Source organism: Ochlerotatus camptorhynchus, unplaced genomic scaffold (genome assembly GCF_037179485.1).
Source record: "Ochlerotatus camptorhynchus isolate MF236.1 unplaced genomic scaffold, CSIRO-AGI_Acam_v1.1 ptg000248l, whole genome shotgun sequence".
NCBI classification, from domain to species: Eukaryota; Metazoa; Arthropoda; class Insecta; order Diptera; family Culicidae; genus Ochlerotatus; species Ochlerotatus camptorhynchus.
The window spans coordinates 3,037,477-3,063,277 of NW_027040738.1; the positions used below are offsets into that span (position 1 = coordinate 3,037,477).

A 25,801-nucleotide genomic window follows, 5' to 3' on the forward strand; every position below is an offset into this window, starting at 1 on the left:
GATTCACGTTTCAAAGTTATGCCCGTCAGGGTGTAGTCATGGTGAAGAAGCGAACGCTTCCGACCAAAGAAAATTACAGAGCATTTCGAGACATTCAGTGACATGCGATTAATACGACAAGACTCAGCGAAGACTTGCAATTGTTGCTGCAAAAAAATTACATCACGAGGTTTTTTTTTATCACGAAGTAGAGTTTCAGGTCGTCCGCATACGATAGTTTAAGGCATTTCAGGATGGTATTGACGTCATTCATGTACAGCAGGAACAGAAATGGCCCAAGCTACCTTGGGGAGCACCGGATGTCACGGGGAAGGATGAAGGAGCGATAGACAACTGGCCATGCAGCGATGATCGATTATGAAATGACGAACTAGAACCAAGCGATGTATCAACGGATGAATTGTCAAGAGCGGGATCATACTTGCCATAAATGACGGGTTGGAAGACCCTGTCACCAGGCTCATTGCAAGCGCGGTGAAAGTTGCGTTTCGTTTCAGAGGTTCGATGCCGACGAAGTTTACGCTGGCAGGAGAGAAGAACTCCAAACAGAAGATACAGGAGGTTTTCGTCTTGGAGTGTTATCAGTGAGCCAGTTGCGAATTAAGTTGCAAAATTATGCTGCCATATCGGTAATGTCATTTGTTGCCAGAATACTGTTCCAATCTCCGTTTAACAGGAACTCGTTGAGCATGACGGAATCGATTTTTGAGTAGTCAAGCGGTTGTCGACCAGCATCAAGAGATTCCACATGGACATCATAATCTGATTGAGTCGGTAAGGAGAATAGAAGTGAACGATGATGCTAGTGAATGACAACAACTTCAAGCATGTTAACTCAAAGTTAAGTTGGTGCACGGAGATGTCGACATGGGTGAATGGAACTCAATATTAGCTACCGTAAGTGGGGGTGACATTGAGTAATAAAAAAAATCGTTCCCATTTACATTTTAGCAAGGTAAGAATTTTAAGCATATGACTATATTCATCAATGATATATTTAAAGTCTGGAACGCGCAAAAATTGGTCATCTTCAAATTGGTGTATTTCTGTTAAAATGCATAAAAAAACCTAAAATGCTGCATTTGGAAGTTGAGTGTACAATGTACAATGTACAAAGTACAATGGTTGCTATGATGAGTATTCACCGTTTGCTCTCCAGTTTTCAAAATGAAGTCCAAGCAAGAGGAACAGCATTTTGCTCGCGCAGCAAGAGAATCCAACGTTCTCAAATCGACCGTGACAAACATTTTAAAAGTGTTCGGGGAGCGCCTGTCGACCACCAGGAAGCCTGGAAGCGGCGGCAATCGTAATCCGGACGTGGCAGCGACGACGAAGAAGGTGGCGGTGAAATATAAGCGGAATCCTAACCTCTTCATCCGGGACGTCACTGGCAAGCTCAATGTCACCCATAATACTGTGCAGCGGGCCAAGAAACGAGCCGGGTTGTCGACGTTTAAGAAGGTGAAGGTGGCGAACCGAGATTGCAAACAAAACACGTCGACAAAGCAGCGGTTCCGAAAGCTGTATACGAATCTGCTCACAAAGTTCGACTGTGTCGTCATGGACGACGAAACTTATGTGAAGGTGGATTTCAAGCAGCTTCCGGGACAGGAGTTTTATACCGCATCAGGAAAAAGGGAAGGTGGCTGAAATTTTCAAAACCATCAAACTATCGAAGTTTTCGAAAAAAAATCTCGTCTGGCAGGCCATATGCCCGTGTGGAATTTTCATTACTACGGAAACCATCAATCAAGAGATCTACGCCCAGAAGTGCCTGGAAAAGTGGCTGCTACCATTCCCAAAGCAACATAATAGACCTGTCTGTCTGTCTGTCTGTCTGTCTGTCTGTCTGTCTGTCTGTCTGTCTGTCTGTCTGTCTGTCTGTCTGTCTGTCTGTCTGTCTGTCTGTCTGTCTGTCTGTCTGTCTGTCTGTCTGTCTGCCTGTCTGTCTGTCTGTCTGTCTGTCTGTCTGTCTGTCTGTCTGTCTGTCTGTCTGTCTGTCTGTCTGTCTGTCTGTCTGTCTGTCTGTCTGTCTGTCTGTCTGTCTGTCTGTCTGTCTGTCTGTCTGTCTGTCTGTCTGTCTGTCTGTCTGTCTGTCTGTCTGTCTGTCTGTCTGTCTGTCTGTCTGTCTGTCTGTCTGTCTGTCTGTCTGTCTGTCTGTCTGTCTGTCTGTCTGTCTGTCTGTCTGTCTGTCTGTCTGTCTGTCTGTCTGTCTGTCTGTCTGTCTGTCTGTCTGTCTGTCTGTCTGTCTGTCTGTCTGTCTGTCTGTCTGTCTGTCTGTCTGTCTGTCTGTCTGTCTGTCTGTCTGTCTGTCTGTCTGTCTGTCTGTCTGTCTGTCTGTCTGTCTGTCTGTCGAGGCATAAATAGTAAGAAGGACCAAAATGTGTTGAAAAATCCTGATCCCCTAGTTTGATGTTGTGAAGACTAGGGTTCGGTGGTAGATCTTTTGCCAATAACGCACCAAAGGTTACTGGTAAGACCACAGACAAACAGACATAACACATTGAGTATTTCTCACTGTAAAACATCGTCGCTAAAACATAATCGCCATCTGTTGAGAACACTGTGGTGGGTAGTACGGCGTAACAGATGGCGGTAGTGTGTAAACGTCAAACGCAAGGGAATTGACTATGCGCGCTACAGGGGGCGATCCTACCAACTACGATACTTTTAAATTGACCGTTAAATGCTTGTTCGATGAACAAGTTGCGAGTTTTATGTCTGTTTATCTGTGCCCCGACTATCCACATAAAAGTGTATTAAACTTTTGTTTACCTGTGGACATTTCGAAACACTAAAACTAAAATAACTGGTTAATGTTATGTACACTAGAGTGATGCAAAATTTGAAATTTTCGCTCCACAATACTTAAACGATTCCAAATCGGATCCTGACTTACCTCTCAAAATTTGAACCCATTTGGTGAAAAACTGAGATGGCACAAACCATTTGAAGTTTGTATGGGAATTACTATGGTAAACCAAGAATTTTGTCCATGTCTATCTAATAATTCACCATATCGGTCTGCTTCAAAAGCTTTCAACTATACTTGTAGGAAATTTTTCCAGCTACAATTTTGCTCAAGACCACTTTTTGATTAAATGCAAAGATCGAAAGTTATCAATGGTTCAATGCGCTGATGTCTTATGATCATGCTCAACCAACTGCTCAGCAGGCAACATTGGTGTTTCTGGGGCGTTGAATAGGACACAAAAATCATGGCTACTATGTCACACTGCAAAATACAGTGTTGCCTACAGAGCAGCTGCTTGATCATGTCATAAGTTTACCAACCTCTTATATAATTAATAACTTTTTCCTGTCTCGTTTTACATAGAAACGATCTTGAGCAAAGTTGTAGCTGAGAAAATTTTCGTTAACAATGGCTATCGAACCGTTTCGCAGCTTAATATGGAAAAATACTAGAAAGCAATGAACAAAAAGTTGAGATTTCCCATAGTAATTTACATGTAAACTTCAAATGGCTTGTGCGAAGTCTGTTTCTAACCAAATAAGTTGTAACTTTGAGAGGCTAATCAGGACCCGATTTGAAACCATTTAAGCACTGTGGAGCGAAAAAGTCAAATTTTGTATCAGTACACCTTACTCCACGGAAACATATTTTATTCATCATTTTCTGTATATTCAAGATATTTGCAGCAATTAACATTTTTCAATTTTGGTCAAATGTCATTCCGTCTTACGGTACTTTTTTTCGTTCCGTGATGGACTGCGAAGAGAAAGGCATTATTTTTAGTCATTGCCTTGAACGCTTTCTTTTCTTCTGAGATTAAACTGACAGCCGACAAGTACCTACTTCCAGTGGGGTCAAGTTCAACGCATTGTTTATAGAACATCATAACACTTATTCCGTCCAATGAGCTCAAAACAGATTGCGGAGCGACTTCAAGTTTCTAGAAACAGCTGGCAAGTTTAATTCCGACCAAGTTCTAGCAATTTGAACTGACTCGATCGCAAGTGAGTTTTGTATCCCCACGCTAATCCGACATAACCTTGCGAATATTCCTTTGAGTCCGACATTTTCCGGACTTAAATAATCGTCGGACTATCGAGTGTCAAATCAGCGGGGGGAACCAATTTACAAATCAAGCCTTCCCGGTCATTAAACAGAAGACAAGTCTTATATTGTGAGCTGAAAACGAAAAACAACGATCAATTTCTCGGAAGCGCGGATTCATTAATCTGCCTACTTTCGAATCGCAGCAAACTCTAATTAATCAGCGCTCACGACCGCCGCCGTTAAATTTACCGTACAGCATCAGTTCTCTCCATTATTTCGATTACAAACACCGATCTTCCTCCTCACCCCGTGAAGAGTCGTCCGAACTGCGAACCATGGCGGTACCACATAAATCTCTTGATAAGACCGTACCCACTGACGATGCGCGACTTTAGTCAGTTCCCATACATCAGTGGAAAATGCTGCGTTTGCTTGTAGTGCTGTTTACCGCTGTCTTCGGCCTTGGGCACTGCCTATCGTTGAATGTTCCAAATAAAGGTAATCGTAACGGTGAATTATGCTTTTTTTTTGGTGAAATTCAATCAAACTTTATCCACAGTGGCAATCGAGGGATCCACCTGTCAGGCCGGTGACGTCATCGGTCAATGTGTAGGAGTACGGGAATATCCCGAATATCTCGCAATACTGCGCAAATCGATACGAACGGAGCAGGAAACGGCATTTCTGTACGCCCAGTTCTGCGGCTATACGACAAAGCGGAAACCCCTGGTGTGCCATCCGGTGCAGCTGAACGAACCGGAATGCGGGGCACAGTTTACGGATCGAATCATTAAGGGTACACTGGCCAGGCTGGACGAGTACCCGTGGATGGCGCTGTTTCAGTATAGTAAGCCTTACAATAAAACCGGTTTCCACTGCGGAGGAGTGCTGATCAACAAGCGGTTCGTCTTGTCGGCGGCCCACTGCTTCGTGGGGCTGCGATTCGGCTGGGAGGCGAGCAAGGTTCGGCTGGGTGAGTGGAGGTGGAATGTTGAGTGAATCAGTGAATGTTAGTTTTAAATGTAGAAAACAATATTTTCGGTGTTCCGGTTTGGATCATTACGGTACGGTCGTTTGAGGAAAACTAACTGGGTGGGGGGGGGGGGGGGTGGTTAGGTGACTGTGAAATACGAACAGTCGTCGCCTACCTTGCTTCACTGGTTCCAAACGACAACAAGCAACGATGGTTTGTTCATGTTTGGAACCAAATTCACATCTGAAAAATCAATGAGGCAAAGTAAATTTGTCGTCTCTTTCGTTCTCCGGCTGACTAAATGGATGACGGAGTTTGATGTTACACACCTTCAACCCTTTAAACAGCGGGAGAACGAAAGAGATGACAAATCCACTGGGTTTTACATATTTACATATTTTTGATGGATGTTCAGTAGGCCGATTTGACAGCACATCGCGCACCTGAGGAAAACAGCATCAACCCATCACTAGACAACAACGCTTCATTAAATGGAGGAAAATTGTTCAGAGCTTGAGCGTTGTTGTCCATCGCAATGTTCCAAAAAGCACAACACCAGTTCTTCTTCTTCATCCTAGCTATTGCGCATATGCAGATAAACCGATTATTATGTATTTATAGTTTTCTGGATCACTTCAGCCCCAAGATTGTGTTTACCGTGGACCTCCGGTAATCTGCACACTTTTTAATTTGAACCCCGCTAATCTGCACGCCGTGCAATCTAAAAATAGCTCAAACATCATTTAGCACACGGAATGCGAGAAAAGCGAAACGGAACGCGTAGTCAAAGCAAAACAGCAAATAAGGCTATTATATCCTGATGGTCGTAGGTTTACTAGAAGTTCAAATTAAAAATGAACTCCGATAATATGCACGAAGTGTCGTTCAGATCAAAGGGGCCCACGGTATACAGATAATACAGACTTTTAGCAAAGATATTGATTTTTCATTGAACATAAATTGTATACATTGTGAACAGAACTTCTTATCTTACCAATTGTTGTATTGTTCTCATGTTCACCCTCATAGGTGTTAACCCAGAGAGGGCAGGGAGGGGCACTGCTCCCCTAACTCAGCATCAGAATAAAATTCTTTTAGTTCAATATTCTTGACAAATGTTCAAATTTTGCAAGTCTCATAATTGATTTCTTTTTCAAGTTCTTCGAATCTCGAAATTTGCTTGAGTTATTGAAACATGAAATTTTTCGAGGCCCATTATATCGAACGTTATTGGGATGCTTTGATTTTTTTTAACAGTCTAAAACTTCGAAGAATTTTGAGAAAAATTCCAAAGAAGTTTTGAGGAAAATTGAAAAACAATTTGGATGGTAATTCCAAGAAATTATGAACAGCGCTGTCATGGTAAATTAAAAGCTGGTTACTCGCTGATTTTGCAGTGCGCTATGCTCACCTCAAATCCATGCGCCTTTGGGCATGACCTTCATCATGGGATATAAAGTTGTACCATATTCCGTTCAGCGCAAACAGTTTTATGATCTACTAAAACTAGCCTTGATAAATTAATAATTCTACACAATCTTTAAAAGTCTAGAATTGTCAGAAGTTTTCGAGGTGTCTCTGAAGCTATCCAGTAGACTGATGCAAAATTTGAAATTTTTGCTCCACAGTGCTCAAACGGTTCCAAATTGAGTCCTGATTAGCCTCTCAAAATTTAAACTCAAACTTGGCACAAACCATTTGAAGTTTATATGGGAATTACTATGGGGAAACCATAATTTCGTTTCATATCTATCTCAAAATTCACCAGTTCACTATACTTTAAAAAATGATAGCTGATCTTGTTGAAAATTTTCTCAGCTACAACTTTGTTCAAGACCACTTTTCGATCAAATGTAAGGAACAAAAATTATCAATAATTCAAGTCACTGATGTCTTATGATTATGTTCAATCAACTGCTCAGCAAGCAACAATGGTGTTTATGGTGCGTAGAATAGAGGACACAAATCATGGCTACTATGTCACACTGCAGAATACAGTGTTGCCCACAATACAGTTGCTTAATCTTGTCATAAGATTATCAATCTCTTAAACAATTAATAACTATTTAATTTTACGTTTGGCTGAAAAATGATTTTCCGCTAAGTTGTAGCTGATAAAAATTCTCATAAGAATAGCAATGGAATTTGTAAACAGTACAATATGTAAAAAGAGTAGACGACAATGAACAAAAAGTTTTGTTTTCCCATAGTAATTTCCATATAAACTTCATATGGTTTGTGCCAAGTCAGTTTCTTATCAAATAAGTTTTAACATTCGGAGGCTAATCAGGACCCGATTTGGAACCGTTTGAACACTGCCCAACTAACATTTTCAGCTTTATAAACCAACTTTTCCAGCATTGTGCTGTAAAGTAGCTGAAAATAAGCTCCAGAAACAGCTAGAATCAGAAGCTAGCAGAATAGTTTTAGAGAGCGTTTACTCAACTTTTTCACAACCATTATTCAATTTGTCAAACGCACTGAATAACAGCAGCCAATAAACGCTAATGTCACTTCTACGCAAACATTAGTCAACTTTCAACTTGTAGCTGCAAAACAAAGCCAAGTGAATATATTATTCATTTGATGGCTTCTACACAACCAACCACTCTGGCTGAGTAACATTAACATCAAAAGTCCCTTTTCAACAACTAAACAACGTGTACTCAGTTAAAAAACTGTGTTAGCGCTACTTTGGAAGCATTTTTACAGTCAACTAAGTTTATTTTTAGACGTGTGCGGTTTCACAGCACACAGTTTCACAGAGTAAAAGCTCTTTTACAGAGCTGAATTAACTAGTCGAGAAAAGTTATTCATGTGCACTATTATAAAGCCCCTACTCAGCGATCTTGTTGAAGAAGGACATGTAGATTTGTTTGCATCAGTTCAAAGTGTTGGCGTAGCTAAGTTAGTAGTGTCAAGGATTGGCAATGCGGTCGTCTCGAGTTCGATTCCAGGTTTCCGATACAGAATAAATAAATTTGGAGGTGTTCTTATAACTAATTTCGATTAATTTGATTCGCAGTAAAATAAACTTAATAAAATTCTCCAACAGAAAAAGCGTTAAACGATATTTAACCCGGCTTCCAGATAAAGCTGTGTAGTTATTATTGGATAACCAGGAAAAGGTTGAATAAGCGCCTTTCAAGTTCACACACAACTAAACAGCAGGATTATAGCTGTATAGAAGCGTAAATGGATATGCAATAAGAGCTTGTTCCAACCGTCCCAACAGCCATAAGTAGCTGACTAAATTCGCCAGATTTGCTTGTATAGAGATTGAGTAAAGGTTTCATCATATCGTATAACATTTGAATACAGCTTAAGGCTGTATAAATGAAATGAGTAAAGCGTTTATATTGCGAAAATTGTTAGTTGGGTGTGGAGCGAAAATTTCAAATTTTGCATCAGTCTACTATCCAGGGTAGAGGGGAATAGCAATACCAGTACGAAACGACAGAAGAAAATGAAAACAATGCCTATGCATTTCAAGTTCGTCTCGGCAGGCGCGACTGTGTGAGTTACAAACAAAGCAGGCAAAATTAAACGGAAGCTGTTGGGCTCACTCACCAACACACTCATATAAGCAAGCAAAGCAGCAACTGCTTCAAAACGAGCACAGATGAGTGTTGTGATTATCGGGAATGACCAGATCGGTGATTGATCACAACCGAAGACGACATTCATCAGTTCAGTGCCAACATTTCAAAGGGGCGTAATTGCTTTTGTAAACAATGGCTTTAGCCGTCGATTTCTCGCAACTTAAAGCTCGCTTCTCCAAATTAACAATGCTAGCTAGTAGAGGAAACATTACTCTACCTGTTAGTGTCATTATTTTTCATGAGTGAGCTTTTATTCGCGAGAAATCGACGGCTAAAGCCATTGTTTACAAATGCAATGACGCCTCTTTGAAATGTTGCCACTGAGTTGCTTTTTACTTCTTTCGTCAACTTGATGGATAGTCATGGAGAGAGCTTCGACGAGCACATTGATAGGAATGTACAAAGCGTTACTACCAACAGCTCTTTGACGATCGTGATTGTGATAGGTTGCAACTCTGATTGTGATATTTATTTGCTATGATTTTTGCTATTCTTTAGATATGGCAACAACTGACTTTGCATAAATGACGTAGCATTTTAGGGTGACCTGGGTGCAGAAAAAAATAAGCTACAAGGGAGAGAGAGACAAAATTGGTGCTTCATGAAACGTAAACAAATGTTAAACGTTTGATGAAGCACCATCTTTGGACCCCCTCCTCCTTGTAGAATATTTTTATATATGGCTGGGGTATTTGACAGCATTTCCCAGTTTTCCTGTAACCGGAAGCCGCCATCTTGGATTTCAAAGTAACGTCAGACATGGATTTCCAGTGACCCCGATTCCAAAAATACTCATACTGGGGGGTATTTCAGGCGTAACATTTGATAACGGCACAAAAGCTTTTGTAAACAAAACTTGTAAGGCCCCTTACACGCGAACCGAAGAACTGCCCCCCCCCCTCCCCCCATATGAGTATTTTTGGAATCGGGGTGACTGAAAATCCATGGCTGACGTTACTTTGAAATCCAAGATGGCGGCTTCTGGTTACAGAAAAACTGGGAAATGCTGTCAAATACCCCAGCCACATATAAACATACTCTACAAGGGGGGGGGGGTCCAAAGATTGTGCTTCATCAAACGTTAAACATATGTTTACGTTTCATGAAGCACCAACTTTGTCTCTCTCCCCCTTGTAGCGTATTTTTTCTACACCTGGTTGAAAATTTCTGGACTTATGTTATGTTTCCAAATTACGTACGAAGTGTCCTAAATTTCTCAGATGCTCTCTGGGCTTAAGTTTCTCGAAACTTTCCTAGAAGTCATGGATCTTTCCTGAATTTATAGAAATTATCCTCTACAGATCTTTAAACTTCCCCAAAAGTATGGGCTATGTTTAGTGGTAACTAACATAGAACTTACGATTTCTTTTAGTGTACGGACTAAGAAGTATATCAGTTAACTTCCAATTCAAGACTAATCTATTCAATCCATTTATTCAGTTTTTCTTATACTCTACTTCGAAAGTGCATATGGCAAGAAATACAAATTTAGTTCATTCGAAAGCTATTCAAATTGACGGTTAATTATGTAAAGAAATGCTATTACACATCATAGGCTCCTCCAAGATTGCAGTTATGAAGATCTCAGGAACTAGCTTGTCTGTGGTTTTTGGAATTTCTATAAAGTATCCACGAGTTGTTTGAACTTCTCTGAAATTTTCTGGACTTCCTTGAAGATCTTGGAACTTCTAAGAAGCTCTTGCTCTGTCCTTGAAGCTGATGGAATCACACTGAAAAACAATCTGAACATCCATGCATGCACAAATTTAATACCAGAATTTTACGTAAACTACACAGATAAAAATTCTGAATTTTAATAGTGATGTAAACATTCATTCACGTAAACTTGTATTTCATTTCACGCAACCGAGCAACTTGTAAGCAATGTTGTTTACTATTGGGCTTTTGTATACAATATTTGCTACATTGTATGAAATGTCTCAGAACTTTGTAATGTAAACTTATATGATATATGACGCTCCATTTATGTGCATCATACTGAACAGAAATTTACACTACTTTTTTAAACTGTGTAGCTTCTTTCAAGAAATGTTGCTTGTAAAGATTCATGGTTGCCTACACTATTTGAAATATTTCAATAATGTCTCATTAGTTTACACGATCTATGATGTAAACTGTTTTTTTTTTATATATGACGCTCCATACACATAATAATAATAGACATTTACACTACTTTATGGAACTGTTAACCTTGATGTTTTCAAAGTTTCCCTGAAGTGCCCAAAATTGTACAGAAGCTCTCAGATTTTACCTTATTATCCCGCAGTCTGTCCATTGAATTTTTCCCGAAATCTCAAGTAGTTCCTTTCAATCCTAGGATCATCTTTAAAGTTCCTTAATATATGTGGGCCACACTGAACTTTTCTAATCTATCCTGAGAACTTCTTCGTTCTTTCTGAAATTGCCCTGAAATAAATTAAACTGTCCTGAAAATCTCTTAATATTGCGGCGTTCTTTGCAGTTCTAGAACTTCTTAAAAATTTTCACTATTTTCAAATTCTCGTAATATATTTGAAGCTTTCAGAACTTTCTGTAATTTTCCTGTTATTCATGAACCTATTTTGAAGTTCTCAGGACAGCCACAAGGTTCACGTAACTTCCCTTAAAATCTTTAACCGTTTCAGTCCCAATTATTCCGAGGCTTATTTTAAGGAACTTTTTACGTTTTTCGTTTGAATTCAGCAGAGTTTTCTCTAATTTTTTGGGATGATCTATGACTTTAAAATTATTCTGAAGTTCTGACGATTATTTTTTAAGGATTAAAAGACATTTCCTTTGAGATTTTATTCAAAGATATGCATTCAAATATTCCCAAAGAGCCAAAACACACCCTATGAAATTAAAAACAGCATGCTTACCTGGTGTTAATGAAACTGTTACAAAGTTCTCTAAGCTTCAATAAAGTTCTCTAGACTTTCCTGAATATCTCAGAACTATTTAAAGTTCCCGCAATTTTCCTTGAAGCTCATGGAACTTCCTTTAAACTTCCTTTAACTTTCACCTCGACCTTCTCTGGACTTGCCGGGAACGAAAGTTTCTTCACAAAGTTCCCTAAATTTTCAAGAATTTCTCAGAACTTCTCTTACGTTCCAACATATTTTCCTGATGTTTCTAGAACTACTCTGAAGAACTTACAGTGTTCCAGAAATTTTTGGAACATTTCTGAAACTATCGGAATACTCTATAATTTCTTGGTGCTTCTTGAAAGATCCTACAATTAAATAACGGAGCTGCTCGAAATACTCGAAATATCCCTGAAAATAATGAAACTGCAGTTCTTTGGACTTCCCTGAAATTCTTGGTACTTCTTATAGATTCTCAAAATTTTTCTGGATTTATAAAATTTTACTTTAACTTGTTTTCCATACTGAGTACCAATGCTACCGATGCCAGGGAGGTAGCTCCCTGGACTCTACCTATCGGCCCATCAACTCATGTACCGGAGACCAACGACTTTACTTCCCTGCCGAAGGAAGGTATGATCAGAGATGTGATACCTCAGAAAATCTCAGTGGTGTCGAATGGAATTGAACCCAGGCCCTTTGGAGTGAGAGGCATTTTAACTAATCATGTTCTATTACTTCATGCGTGAAGTTAACGATTTACATTAGTTACATCAGGAGAAGAAAGAGTTGATATCTCCGTTATAGTACAGCAGTGTGAAAATTGTATATAGAAAATAGAAAGCGAGCAAAAGACAATTTTTGAAGAAGGAACGTATCGAGTCGAGCATCCCCTTTACCAGACTCATCCGTTGATGAGGGATGGTGAGGGGTATTTCCCCGCCACCACTGGGAATTTTACATTTACAAATCTTAGTACTACTTACTATCCTCTCTCAAAAGCTACAGATTTTGTCTTGAAATTTTCGACTATTCTCCTAATGTTCGGTAGACTTCTCCTGAGATGATTTTTCGGCATCTCTGAAGATTTATTGATAGCCCTGAAGTCATAGAACTTCATACAAGTTATTGCAGTTTCGACGAAGCTGATGACTTCGCTTTGATGTTGAAGCTGATATGCCCAAAATTTTACAGAAGCGACCCTCTCCCCCCCCCCCCCCCTCTCCACAGTCTCGTCATGAAATTTTCCCGAAATCCTTGGTATTTTTGACTAAAATCTTTGCATAGCATAGCATAATATAAACCAGGTTGCACAATGTCCTAGTTGGTTTGAGCTTCAAACTGTTGTTAAGAAAGAGACTCACCTTTATCCGTTGCTGTTAGATAGTAATTTGTGTTTAATTACTACCTCTTAGATAAAGGATGTGTCTCCCTCCAACAGACCAGAGTTGTCCTGGCCACGTCCTTGCATCTGGTGGGGAAAGGGGAGGAATGTTAGTGCGACACGGGAAGGGTGGATTTTTGTTAGTAGGGAGAGTAAGCCATAGGATACGTCCCACCGGCGTTTTTTATTTTTTTTCCTTTGGTTTGGTTTTTTCGTCGATCTTGTTTTCCGTGCTGAGCACCAATGCTACTGACGTGCCAGGAAGGCAGCTCCCACACCTGGACCCTACCTATCGACCCATCAACTCATGAACCGGGAACCAACGGCTTTACTTCCCATCCGAAGGAAGGCGTGATCAGAGATGTTATGCCTCAAGAACATCCCGGCGGCGCCGACTGGGATTGAACCCAGGCCTACTGGGGTGAGAGGTAATCACGTTTACCACTACACCACCGGCGCCGTTAGTCCAGCCGGCGTTGCTGGCAATCGTTTTATCAAGCATTTAATTAATAGAAGCTGTAAGTAGTTTATCTGTCCGTTGTTGCTGCCCATTACCTAACCATATTTTTCAAAATAATTTGGAAGAGAATTTTGGAATTAAGAAACGTTATCAGCTCGATCCTGTTGTTCCTATGCGCCTGAAAATGTTTGTTGATCCTAAACATATGCACAATTCATTCTGATGTGTAAAAGGTTATTATTAGCATGTGGAATCGTAGATTAGAATGAAGATTCGCCCTTGGCCTAACTCCCACTGTCTGGCAGTGGCATTACGGATAAAATCTGCCTGCAATCAATTCTTATGAATGCAAAGAAGCTTGAACCCGGGAGTTAGAAGGTGACAGCTCTACCGCAGCTACAATAGCCCATTTCAAGAACGCAAGCATTCCGAAGCTATTTTCACTCATGATAAGCCCCGCTCCAATACGTTATCGAGGCAAATATACACCATTGATAATGTACTGAAACTTTCAATCAAGCAGTAGTGCACGATTGATTGACACGTATTTAGTAAGTTTTGAAATAATCGTCTTGAATTAGATGGATATTTCCTATCGAGGACAGAGGAACGAAAAGGTAAATAAACTTAGCTGAGCGTAGCTACGCGTATGTTAGAACAGTCGGCACCAAATGCAACGGATAGGAATTTGAAAATTTTCACTTAAGGCACTTTTGAACATCACTTCTGTACTTTCAAATTAACACTTTTTAAAATGAAATTGTAAATTTATAACATTTTCACTAGAACGCAAACGTCGCAGCAAAACAAAAACACGTCATTTTCGCAGCGTGACCTACTTCGATCTCCTTATTTTTGACTAAAATCTTTGCATTGCAATTATTCCGTACACTCAAAAAATTCCACACGTTTGATCGAAGTGTTTAAACACATGATTTTTTAAATGCACAATCACATTTACTTTAAGTGTATTTCACCTTGGTTCAATGTGTTATACACGTAAATTTATAGTGTTTCAAACTTTGAAATGTTGAAAATCTTTCACTATCTATTCAAGTGTATTGCACATTGAATCACACTACTGTTCAAAACAGATGGATTTAAAGTGTTTTGCATTTCAATGTGATGTGAATTGCTTGCTCAGAAAGGTAAACATCGAAAACAAGAGTTGTGACTTTATCCTATCAACCCGCCTCACATATGAGCACAACCGTGGCACATTGGGATCGAACGAAGACTCCGGCAGCAGCACACCCAACAGTCCATGATCGAATCCCAAATCAGACCCATTAAAAAGATATGTAAAAGCTCTGGCGTCTGGCAGTTCTGTTTATATATTTTTGATTCATGTTTAGAGTCGGTTAAGTAGAAGTCGATAAAGTAGAATATAGTAGAATATTGAACAATGATGTGCAAAGCTATTGATTTCACCAAATGAGGCACATAGAATCCAAGTGTGTCACAATTCAAATCCATAGTGTTCAGGCATAATTCATAACATAAGATTCACACATGAAATGGATGTGTTTCACAATAAGCGCAAAATTAAGTGTGAGACACATGATGGTGACGTGTGGAATTTTTTGAGTGTAGGGCTCTGGGTTGAACATTGATGTCAACTTGCTCAAGAAGAACAGGGCAATCGGTGTGTCCTTGCAAAATTTCGGCAATAAGCAATGCCCTTGCTGTATCTCTTCGAACTGACAGGGGCTCCAGATGGATCAGTTGCAAACATCTTTCGTAGCTAGGCAATCGGAAGGGATCCATCCACGGTAGTTTACGTAGCGCATATCTCCGGAACCGTTGCTGAACAGACTCAAGTTTTTCGACACCGTTGCTGTAATGAGGAGTCCAGACAACCGAGCAGTATTCTAATATGGAGTGAGACAAGGAGCAGTGCAACGATTTAAGGCAGTAGATATCGGTGAAGCCTTTGGCAATCCTGAAGATAAACCCTAGAATTCTGGAAGCTTTGTCGACGGCATACGAGATGTGCTGCTTGATAGAGAGTTGTGTATCCAGAATCACACCTAGATCCTTTATTTGGCTGACGCGCTCAATTTCAGTGCCTAACAATACATTTGTGAACATAATAGTCTCTTTCTTGCACGAAAATGAGATAACTGAGCAATTGGACGGGACTTCATACGATTCAGAATACACCAATCACCAAAAGCATTCAGCTGACGTTGAAGGAAGCAAGAGTCTTCAATTGAGTGGATTTGAAGGAAGAGTTTAAGGTCATCTGCATAAGATAATCGTGGTCCCTCAATTACCAGATTCACGATCTTGAAGTAAATCAGGAAAATCAGTGGTCCCAGGTGACTATCCTGGGGTATGCCGAACGTGGCAGCGAACATACGCGATAGGTGATCACCAACGACAATAGTAAGATAGCGATCGGTGAGGTACGACTGAAATCATTACAAAAGACAGCCGTGGATACCAAGCCTGTCCAGTTTTGCGATTGATATGCGGGGATTCAATTGATCGAAAACAGCAGATAAGTCAGTATAAATGACATCCGTCTGAGGAAGTAAGGCACAGCAAGGTAGTGGCAGTGGAGCGACCAGCCATAAAACCATGCTGGTCGATACTAATATACGGCTTACAGTGAGCGAGTAACAACGAGGAACTGGGACTCCCTTCTTGGAGATCGTGGAAACATTTACGATGTGTTCCGGATGAGCAGATGGACCATTCGAGGATAGCGATAATAGCGTGTCATCTGAGGTGAAAAGACGGTTGCATCCAAGGAGAAGTGCTAGATTTCAGTGCACAAACCCTCTTAAATGCGAGAAGAGATGTAGAAATTTTCGCCGCTTTCGAAGAAAAAAAAAAAAATAAATAAATAAAAGCCGGTGCCATGTTTCTGCGGAACGAGCTACTCATCAAAGCTCATCAAAAATCGTCAGAATTTGACCTGGAATATCAGTAACAATCTTTCCGGGATCTTATCGGAAATTCCGAATACGTATCAGAAGTTACATGCACCACTCATAAGCACGGTTCGAGGTTCGGCTAACTTCTAAGCATGAGCATGAGCATGATTGACTAGCATTCATCATCGATATGTAAAAACTGGTGATCTCAAATTAGGCAATACCAGCCCCAGCCGCGCCTGAACGTAGGTCAAGAAAGGAATGGGTAGGAATATGTTGACGTGACACTCGCTTTGACGAAAGCCAAGAACACCTCTGCTCTTCCACGAGGAATCACTGGGATGTTGGGTAAGAGGGTTGGGTTTGCAGCAGGGTTTGTTTTGGTAAACGATAAGCTGAATTGATGTCCTAACGAGCTTGGGATTGAATCCACGGTCTTCTGCTCAGTTAGCAAAAACGTTTACCACCAGGCAAACGAGCTTCATTTTAATCATTCAGTTGCTGTTATTACCATGTAGTCATATTAACAAACAGAACGGTTGACAAATCTTGAATGTGGATGGGTTTGGGTTCTGCTCAGTAAGAAAAAACGGTCACTCTAAGGCCACCGAGCCCTTCATATCACATCATACCACTATTCGAGTTGTTGTAACCATTCAAACCCGGTACCGACGACGACGACAAGCTTCGCAAAATACACGGTAAACAAGTGATTTGACCATCAATCTCTTTGATATGAATGTTCCTGGGACCACGTTTTTCTTCTCAGTAAGCGACGATCTTTCAAATCCGAAAACTAAAAGCTACACAAAAGCACTTAGGCGTTTATTAAGTTCCACTGTCACGCGACGTTATTTTCGATATCAAATATACAATATAAAAATTCATAACGGGGCCCGAGTCTTGTTACTATTAACAAGGCATAAATGAAAAGTGCATATTTTTAGTATAAAAACGTCAATAACTCTTGGTCGGCGACAAGCTTTGTGCAGCAATAATTGAGGCTTTTTTAAGATCTAAAAGTTATTAATAGACACCTTTGCTGAGAAATTCGAAATAAGAAAACTAGAGCAAAACAACTGTTTTTTTTTAGAGCCACCCTAACTTAATTCAAGAAAATAGCTTTAAATCGGCCAATTTAGAGATACAAAAAAGTTGTTTTCAACAAAGTTGCTTAAAATTAGCTCAGCTATAACTTTGTAGAAGAATGTATACCTTAATTTATTCAAACAAAAAAGTTAGATGTTTGATTTTAATGATTATAGGAACCACTCTAGAATTCATTTTCATAAAAATGAGGGCCTAACTATAAAGAATAACTTTGTAGAAGAGACTTTTACTCTTAAGTTTCAATTTCAGGCTCAAAACATATCATTCCACCTAAATCTGCATTCTGGACCACTGTGCAGCGTTACTGGATTGAAAAGATAAAAATGAATAGAAAGGAATGAACTAACCAAGTTTAGCCAATTGAACCAAAAGGCAGCTTGAGAGCTTGTGTTGATGTAGACGAAGACCTACATGGACTAATCCAGTTTGTGGAAGAGCTTACACGGAATTTTGTCCCTCGAATGACCTTTCGAATGTTCCGTGAACTTCTCATAAGTTCTGTGTCCTTCTCTAACTTTAACGTTAACTTTTTTAATTGATCGAAGTTTCCATAGGGTTTCCTAAAATCTTATAAAAATCCGAAGTTCCGTGAACTGTAAACAATTTTTTATGTCGTAGGTGAAAGAGAACTTATTTCCAGCTGACGAATTCCGAATTTTCTTGAAGACCGGTTTCTTCGGATCCACCCAGGGGATAAAATTGCTGTTTGCTGCTTCTCGTTTGTGTGCACTTCATCCTCTTCGGATGAAGGTTATGTTTAGAAAGATACAGAAAAGAAAAGCACCCTTGATTGAAAGGACACGTGTGAGTGTGAGACATTTTGCGTAAGCAGTGGGATTTGCACCCACCGAAATTATAAGTCAAACGTTCGGTACTATAGGCTCTACAATCTGACAAAAGGTGGGGTACGGACTGAGCTACACCACTCTTTGCTGATTTGTTAACTATGGGTCCAGCACCTGCCAGCATCTGCCTGTCTCCTCATTTCCGAGGATAGCAGAGTGACCTGGTAGCCAGCAGAAAGAGACATTGTTGGCTAGTTAATATATTTCTGCTGTTAGGAGCCAAGGGTGTTTTGTGGAATTTGAGTTCATTTCACGAAAACAACTTGCCGAGTCGCTAAGGAACTGAATCAAAACGTACAGGTACGCTCTTTTATAACCACGCGATCGATTCGTCTCTATCTCTGTTCTCTCGATAGTTATAGCAAGCAAGCACGTGATTGGTAGATTGAGGCCAAAAAGTTTGAGCAATTTCAATACTTTTCTAATGGTAAACTACCATAAACCTTATGAAAAAAAATTTTACATTACATCTGAATCAAATGGTGTTAAAAGAATTGAAATTCATCCATAAATGGTCAAGATATAGACGTTTACACTCTGACACTATTTCGTCACACATTTTTTTTTTCATTTGTAGATCAGCATAATCCACAAAGACGTAGTCCAACGAGTTAAGGGTTGTGACCAAAGCACGACTGCATTGTTGACGTAGAACTACGAGATTATTTTTGCTGCTTCATTCAATAATATCAGAACATTTTTCTGAACTTAAAATTAAGATTCATTTTTTGAAATTATAAAATCAGTTCCTTTATTATTCATAATCCAGACATGTTCACTCAAGTTTCGGAAACTTACTAATGTTAGTCATTTCAATACAACTCTAGAAATCGAAGTGCACCTGACATCACAAATCTTTATGTTGCAAAACTATGACTGACAAGTGACTTTCAACTAAAACTTATTTAAGTTTATCTTTAGCTGTGGTCCATTAAATACCTATGAAATAGCAAACGTTGTAATTTAATAAATGGAATGTCAATTTGCTTTGGCATTTCAGATTTAAATCTACAAGTGGACTGCTGGTCTGAGTTCCTCTGGTATATTTAATTAGAGGATGTTCCTGAATATTTAGCCAAACAGCACGTAATGTTGTGAACTTCAGTGACCAGCAGTGATCCCATTTTATTTACAACATTCAAATGCCTACGAGATTGTGCCGAGGGGGGGGGGGGGTTGAATGTGCCCAAGCTGTGCCGAATCTAATTGCGGCACAATGTGCTGAGTGACTTACCCCTTGGGGGATTCAGTTATTGAATTTCAAAGTCAGAGCAAAAGCACGTATACAGGTGCTCCATCTGTTCAATGATTTTATAGTAAGCATCATTGTTACGTGTCAAACGTATGCGGTTCCACAGGTTGTTGAAAATTAATTTGAATGTAGCATTGGTAAACAATATCGACGGAAAACAAATCAAAGAAAAGAAAGAGGAATTATTGACAATAATATTGATGATGTGTATACTTGAAAACGTAATTCACATGCATAGGGTCTTCTAGTTTCACTAATTTGTATCGATTTAAAAAATAACTTTTTATTTGTTTACGTTTTGAGAGTTGTTGAACAGGTAGATTGAGGTTAAGGCGACGCCACTGACGTCAATATACAATGTATTAACAATACAATTATTGTCAATAAAAGCAATCGTATAGAGTCCACGTTATACCTTAAGTGTGTTGAACCGTCTTGTTCCCACAGGGCATATAGTGCGATGTCACAGAGTTGGTAACCCTATTCTATCTCTTTGTTTTTGCTATCGATCAGTTACAAATAAAACGCAATTCAGTTAAGTACAATAAAATCGCGAGTCATATTTTATTACCCCGAATTCCACACTTGAATCACGCGGATTCCACTGCCCAAACCTCCAACAGGTTATGGGCCCAGTTTTTTCGTGCGGACAATCGGGAAGTTCCGAGTTTTACGCGTTTTAAGTTTTCGGTCAGTCGCGCGCACGAGTATTTTTTTTTTTTTTCGAGTTGGAGGAAGATGGCGGACGCTGCGAAGTTTTCGTTCCCGAGACTTTCCAACACGAATTGGAACGTTTGGAAGTTCCGGATGGAGATGCTGCTTACTCGTGAGGAGTTGTGGCATGTCATTGACGAGGCCAAGCCCGAGCCCGTTACTGCGCAGTGGACGAAGGAGGATAAAATGGCCAAAGCTACCATCGGTCTCACCATCGAAGACAATCAGCTAGGGTTGCTCAAAAATGCAACGAGTGCGCGTGCGATGTGGAATGCGTATAAAACACACCACGAAAAGGCTACTGTGACGTCACGGATTTCGTTGCTCAAAAAGTTATGCACCAAGAATTTGCACGAAGGAGGCGATATGGAATCGCACCTGCTGGACGTTGAGGAGCTTTTTGATCGGTTGCAGGCGGCTGGTTTGGAGCTCGAGCAGGAGATGAAAGTGGCCATGGTTTTGAGAAGCCTTCCGGAAACGTACAATGGCCTGGTGACTGCGCTCGAGAGTCGCCCTGATGAGGATATTACGATGGAGCTGGTGAAGTCAAAACTTCGAGACGAATACCAGAAGCGGATGGATCGTGGTCGCAGCTCCGATGACAGCAAGGCACTGAAGACGATGGTGAAATCGAAGTCTGTGGAAAAGGTTTGCTTCCATTGTAATAAGCCCGGCCATTATCGCAAGAACTGCCGGAAGTATCTGGCTTCACTGAAAGGCGAGCCGGATAACCAGAAGCAGCAAGCATCAGGAAGCAGCAGGAGTTCCAATGGACCAAAGGCGAAGCATGCTCAGGATTTCGGTGCACCCCTACTATTCTGGGCGAGTGCAGGTCGAACCACCGATGCCGAGGAGGTGAAGTGCTGTTTTGCAAACGGTTTGAAGAGCTACTGGTTCGTCGATAGCGGCGCGTCGCAGCATATGGCAGGCGACAGGAGATTTTTCTCGGAGCTGGTGGAAGACGTGCATGTCGATGTTACTCTTGCGAACGGGAAGAAGACAGTTGCTGCAGGCGTCGGCAACGGGATGCTGCTGTGCGTGAACGGCAACGGAAAGGATCAAGAGGTGAAGGTACAAGATGTCCTGTTCGTTCCAGAGCTGGAAGGTAGCCTGTTGTCAGTAAGTAAGCTAGTAGCTAAGAATATTTCTGTTGTGTTCGATTCACATGGATGTCGAATCCGAAATACCAAGGGCCATACGGTGGCCGTCGCCGACCTGTGCGACGGGATGTATTTGTTGAGATGTTCTGCGAGGTCTATCTATGGTTGCTGCTACTGCTCGGCATACCGATTTCTGCCAGCATACGTGGCATCGTCGTTTTGGCCACAGGGACTACGACGTGGTGGACCTGATCAACAAAAAGGAGCTCGGCACCCAGATGAAGGTGGTTGATTGCGGGATAAAGCTGGTGTGCGTGTGTTGCCTTGAAGGCAAGCTGCACCGGCAGTCGTTCCCGAAGGTAGCGCAGAGGCGTGCAACGGAAATACTAGAGCTAGTGCATTCGGACGTGTGCGGTCCGTTCAAGCACGTCACCCCAGGAGGAAACAAATACTTCCTCACATTAATCGACGACTATAGTCGATATGCTACGGTCTATCTTCTGGCAAATAAGTCTGATGTGCCTGGGAAGATCAAGGAATTTGTGAATATGGTTAAGAACCAATTCGACCGGAAACCGAAGGTGATAAGGTCAGATAACGGTGGCGAGTTCGTAAACAACGAGCTCCGAAGTTTTTTCGCTGAGGAAGGCATTAAAGCTGAGTACACTACCCCATACTCCCCTCAGCAGAATGGGGTAGCCGAACGAAGAAATCGTTATTTCCAAGAAATGGCATTGTGTATGCTTATCGATGCCAACCTTCTGAAGGAATTCTGGGGTGAGGCAGTGTCGACAGCGACGTTTCTCCAGAATCGGCTGCCATCCCGTTCCGTCGACCGGACGCCGTTCGAACGCTGGTTCGGACGTAAGCCAGTGATGCGGGATCTGAAAGTTTTCGGATGCGAGGCCTATGTCCACATCCCAAGCGAGAAGAGGGGAAAGTTGGAGAGCAAGGCCAAGAAGATGATTTTCATTGGCTACTGTAGCCAAGCCAAGGCGTATCGGTTCCTCGATTTGGAGACTCGACGGGTGACTATTAGCAGAGACGCTCACTTTCTGGAACTGGGAGCGGAGATCCGTTCAGAAGGAGATTGCGGCTCAAAGGATGTTGAAGTCGTGATCGGCCGAACCGAAGAGGATTTGATTCCGGAAGTGGTCCCGGATGAGGATGAAGAAGATAACGAAGACGGCGATGAATCTTTCTATTCCGGATCAGATGAGCAAAGCGATTCAGCGGGAGATACGGACGGTGAAGCCACAGGAGGAGAAGCTAGTGGCCTGCACCGATCGCAACGAAGCACGCGGGGTGTTCTTCCGCAGCGGCTGAACGACTATGCAGTAGGTGAGGTTAGCCTAGCTACCTACTGCAGTGAAGAACCGACGACGTACGAGCAAGCGATGGCTTCCGTTGACAAGAAGAAATGGCTGACAGCGATGAAGGAGGAGATGCGTTCCCTGGAAGAAAATGATACCTGGGCGTAGGTGAAGCTTCCTGCGGGGCGCGAACCCGTTGGTAGTCGATGGGTGTTTAAGAAGAAGGAGGATTCGGATGGTCAAGTTGTGCGCTTCAAGGCCAGGGTTGTAGCGCAAGGCTATTCTCAGCGATTCGGGCGTGACTTCGAGGAAGTGTTAGCGCCGGTTGCGATGCAACGAACATTCCGGGTACTACTGGCTATGGCGAGCAGCAAGAAGATGGAGGTGAGGCATATTGACGTTAAGTGTGCTTACCTCTACGGCCAGTTGAAGGAGGAGATTTTCATGGCTCAGCCACCCGGTTTCGAAGTTCCCGGAAAGAAGGACTGGGTCTGCAAGCTAAACCGGAGCATCTATGGCCTGAAGCAGGCCGCTCGGGTTTGGAACCATACTATAAAGGATTTCCTCATTAGCATTGGGTTCCAACAGTCTGCCTCGGATGCCTGCTTGTTCATCAAGGATCTGAGGAACGGAGAGCGAATGTACCTGCTCTTATACGTGGACGACATGATCGTCGTTTGTCGTCTGCAGGAGGAGATCCTTAAGGTTGAGGAGCAGTTACGGAAGAAGTTCAACATCACTTCCTTGGGAGTAATCCGTCATTTTCTTGGGATCAGTGTGAAACGAGGAGCGGATGGAGTTTACTCAATCAACCAAGCATCTTTCATCCGGAAGATTGCCAAGGTCTACGATTTGGAGGAAGCGAAACGGTCGACTATTCCGATGGATACTGGCTACTACAAGAGCAGATTGGAGTCGAAGAGCTTGGCGAACAACGTCGAGTATCATCGTTTGATCGGATCGCTGCTGTATATTGCCACCAATACCAGGCCTGATATAGCAGCATCAGTGTCAATATTGAGCCGGAAGATCAACAACCCCTTGCAAGCGGATTGGAATGAACTCAAGCGGATTGTAAGGTACTTGTGCGGAACAGTGGACTACAGATTGTACTTCGATGCTGGCAACCTGAAGCTGGAAGGTTTCTGCGACGCCGATTGGGCAAGTGACACTGCTGATCGGAAGTCGAACAGCGGATTCGTCTTTCTTCTTGGCGGTGCAGCTGTGAGCTGGGGAAGTCGCAAGCAATCATGCGTGTCTACTTCAACGATGGAAGCCGAATATGTGGCGTTGGCAGAGGCTGGACAAGAAGCTGTGTGGCTACGTAGTCTGTTGAAGGAGCTCAACGAGGAACAACATAGTCACACCATCGTTTGGGAAGACAACAAAAGCTGTTTGGATTTCGCTACTCTGGAGAAGCAGAACCGTCGTTCCAAGCACATAGATACTAAGTATCACTTCACCAGAGAGCTTTCATCATCAGGGGAGATTATCCTGAAGTATCGCGAAACGGACAACATGGTCGCGGACATAATGACAAAACCGTTGGGAGCTGTCAAGGTTCGGAAGTTTTCCGAAATGCTGGGCCTCCGGAGTGAAGCAGCCGGCCAACCCTGAATATCGAGGAGGAGTGTTGAACCGTCTTGTTCCCACAGGGCATATAGTGCGATGTCACAGAGTTGGTAAACCTATTCTATCTCTTTGTTTTTGCTATCGATCAGTTACAAATAAAACGCAATTCAGTTAAGTACAATAAAATCGCGAGTCATATTTTATTACCCCGAATTCCACACTTGAATCACGCGGATTCCACTGCCCAAACCTCCAACAAAGTGCATCCCACTCGACAGAAGTTTCTTCAATACTTCCATCAATATCTTCATGTCAATATTTCCAACAAGTATATTCGGGAGTTCATCAAAACAAGTTCACTCATCATCATAGGCAACACAAAGGATTTCGGTGAAATGGTATTCGGCCAAATTTTCATAGAATTTTTTTCGCCCCTTTCTAGCTCAAAACCTGGCTACGCCCTTGCTCATCATTAATATTGTTGTATCCGATGGAATATTCCGAGTCAAATTACAACCACCTTGACAAAAGTGGCTCCATCTGCTGCTGTAGTCTAACAGAAGGGGAAAATGAGGGGCAATATTGAAACGTGAAATCAAACTTTTTTGTTTTTGCGTCAATATGTTCATCGATATTTTCGTCGTGAATATTTGCATCAATACTTTTGAGCATTGACAATATTTTTGACCGTGTGGTGCTTGCTTTATACATTGCCTGTCGCACATTTCATTACCCCCCTCCCACCTACGTACTTTATGAACGACAATTTGTTTTTCACAAATCCGAGAAGAACAACCAATGAAATCAGCTCCCTCTTTTCAGGTGAATGGGACTGCGAATCGGACCAGGACTGCACGGGAATCGGCCCCGACCGGGACTGTGCCCTGCCGGTGCAGGAATTTGATCTGGAACGGATCATGCTCCATGAAGGATTTTCCGTCCGCGATCAGCACAAAGCGAACGACATCGCCTTGGTGCGGCTGGCCAGGGATGCAGAATACAACCATTTTGTGAAACCGATTTGCCTTCCCGAGCCCGGCTGCGTGCCAAAAATGACCCGACTGTACGATGGCGTACTGGTGGCTTCCGGGTGGGGAAAGACGGAGAATGGTTAGTGGCTGTTTGATTGAGTTTGAGGAAATATGATTTAAAAGTGATTTTCTTCACCAGTCTCGTCGAGTCGCTACAAGCTGTACACCGAGCTATGGTCGACGGATTCCCAAAGCTGTAAGGAGTCCTACGCCAAGGGGATTCGAGTTCTGCTAACGGAGGCTCAAATTTGTGCCGGAGGTAAGGACGGACAGGACACTTGCAATGGCGACTCCGGAGGACCGTTGATGAAGGAGGTGAGCGAGCAAGGCCGGCACTATGTGATAGGAGTGGTGAGCTTCGGACCGAAGAAATGCGGAGAACAATTGCCAGGAGTGTACACAAAAGTGGAGCACTACCATCAGTGGATCGTGCAGAAAGTGATCGAGTCATCTTGAATAAATATCGTAGCATTACAAACGAATTTTAAGTCTGCGAAGTAGCTGGCATCTTATCCAGATTGGCAAGGTAATCTTGAGCCAATCTGTTTACATTTCCCGCATTACCAATGTAACGCATTTCAATCTTGTAATCCCTCATCCAAACACAACGTTTGTCTTTCTTATTGCAAGTGCTTTCCTCCCGGCTTTCCCCCAGGGGACAGTTTATAAACACATCGA

The 25,801-nt window shown here is 41.9% G+C and overlaps 1 protein-coding gene across 1 annotated transcript; it reads left to right on the forward strand.

The window, feature by feature from the left end:
• The first annotated feature begins 4,432 nt into the window (after nucleotides 1-4,432).
• On the forward strand, nucleotides 4,433-25,591 carry LOC135704813 (CLIP domain-containing serine protease B4-like). Its single transcript, XM_065226331.1, has 4 exons — nucleotides 4,433-4,519; nucleotides 4,581-4,994; nucleotides 24,915-25,202; nucleotides 25,263-25,591. Exons 1-4 carry the CDS (start codon nucleotides 4,441-4,443, stop codon nucleotides 25,577-25,579), a joined length of 1,098 nt encoding a protein of 365 aa, XP_065082403.1. The 5' UTR covers nucleotides 4,433-4,440; the 3' UTR covers nucleotides 25,580-25,591.
• The last annotated feature ends 210 nt before the right edge of the window (nucleotides 25,592-25,801 follow it).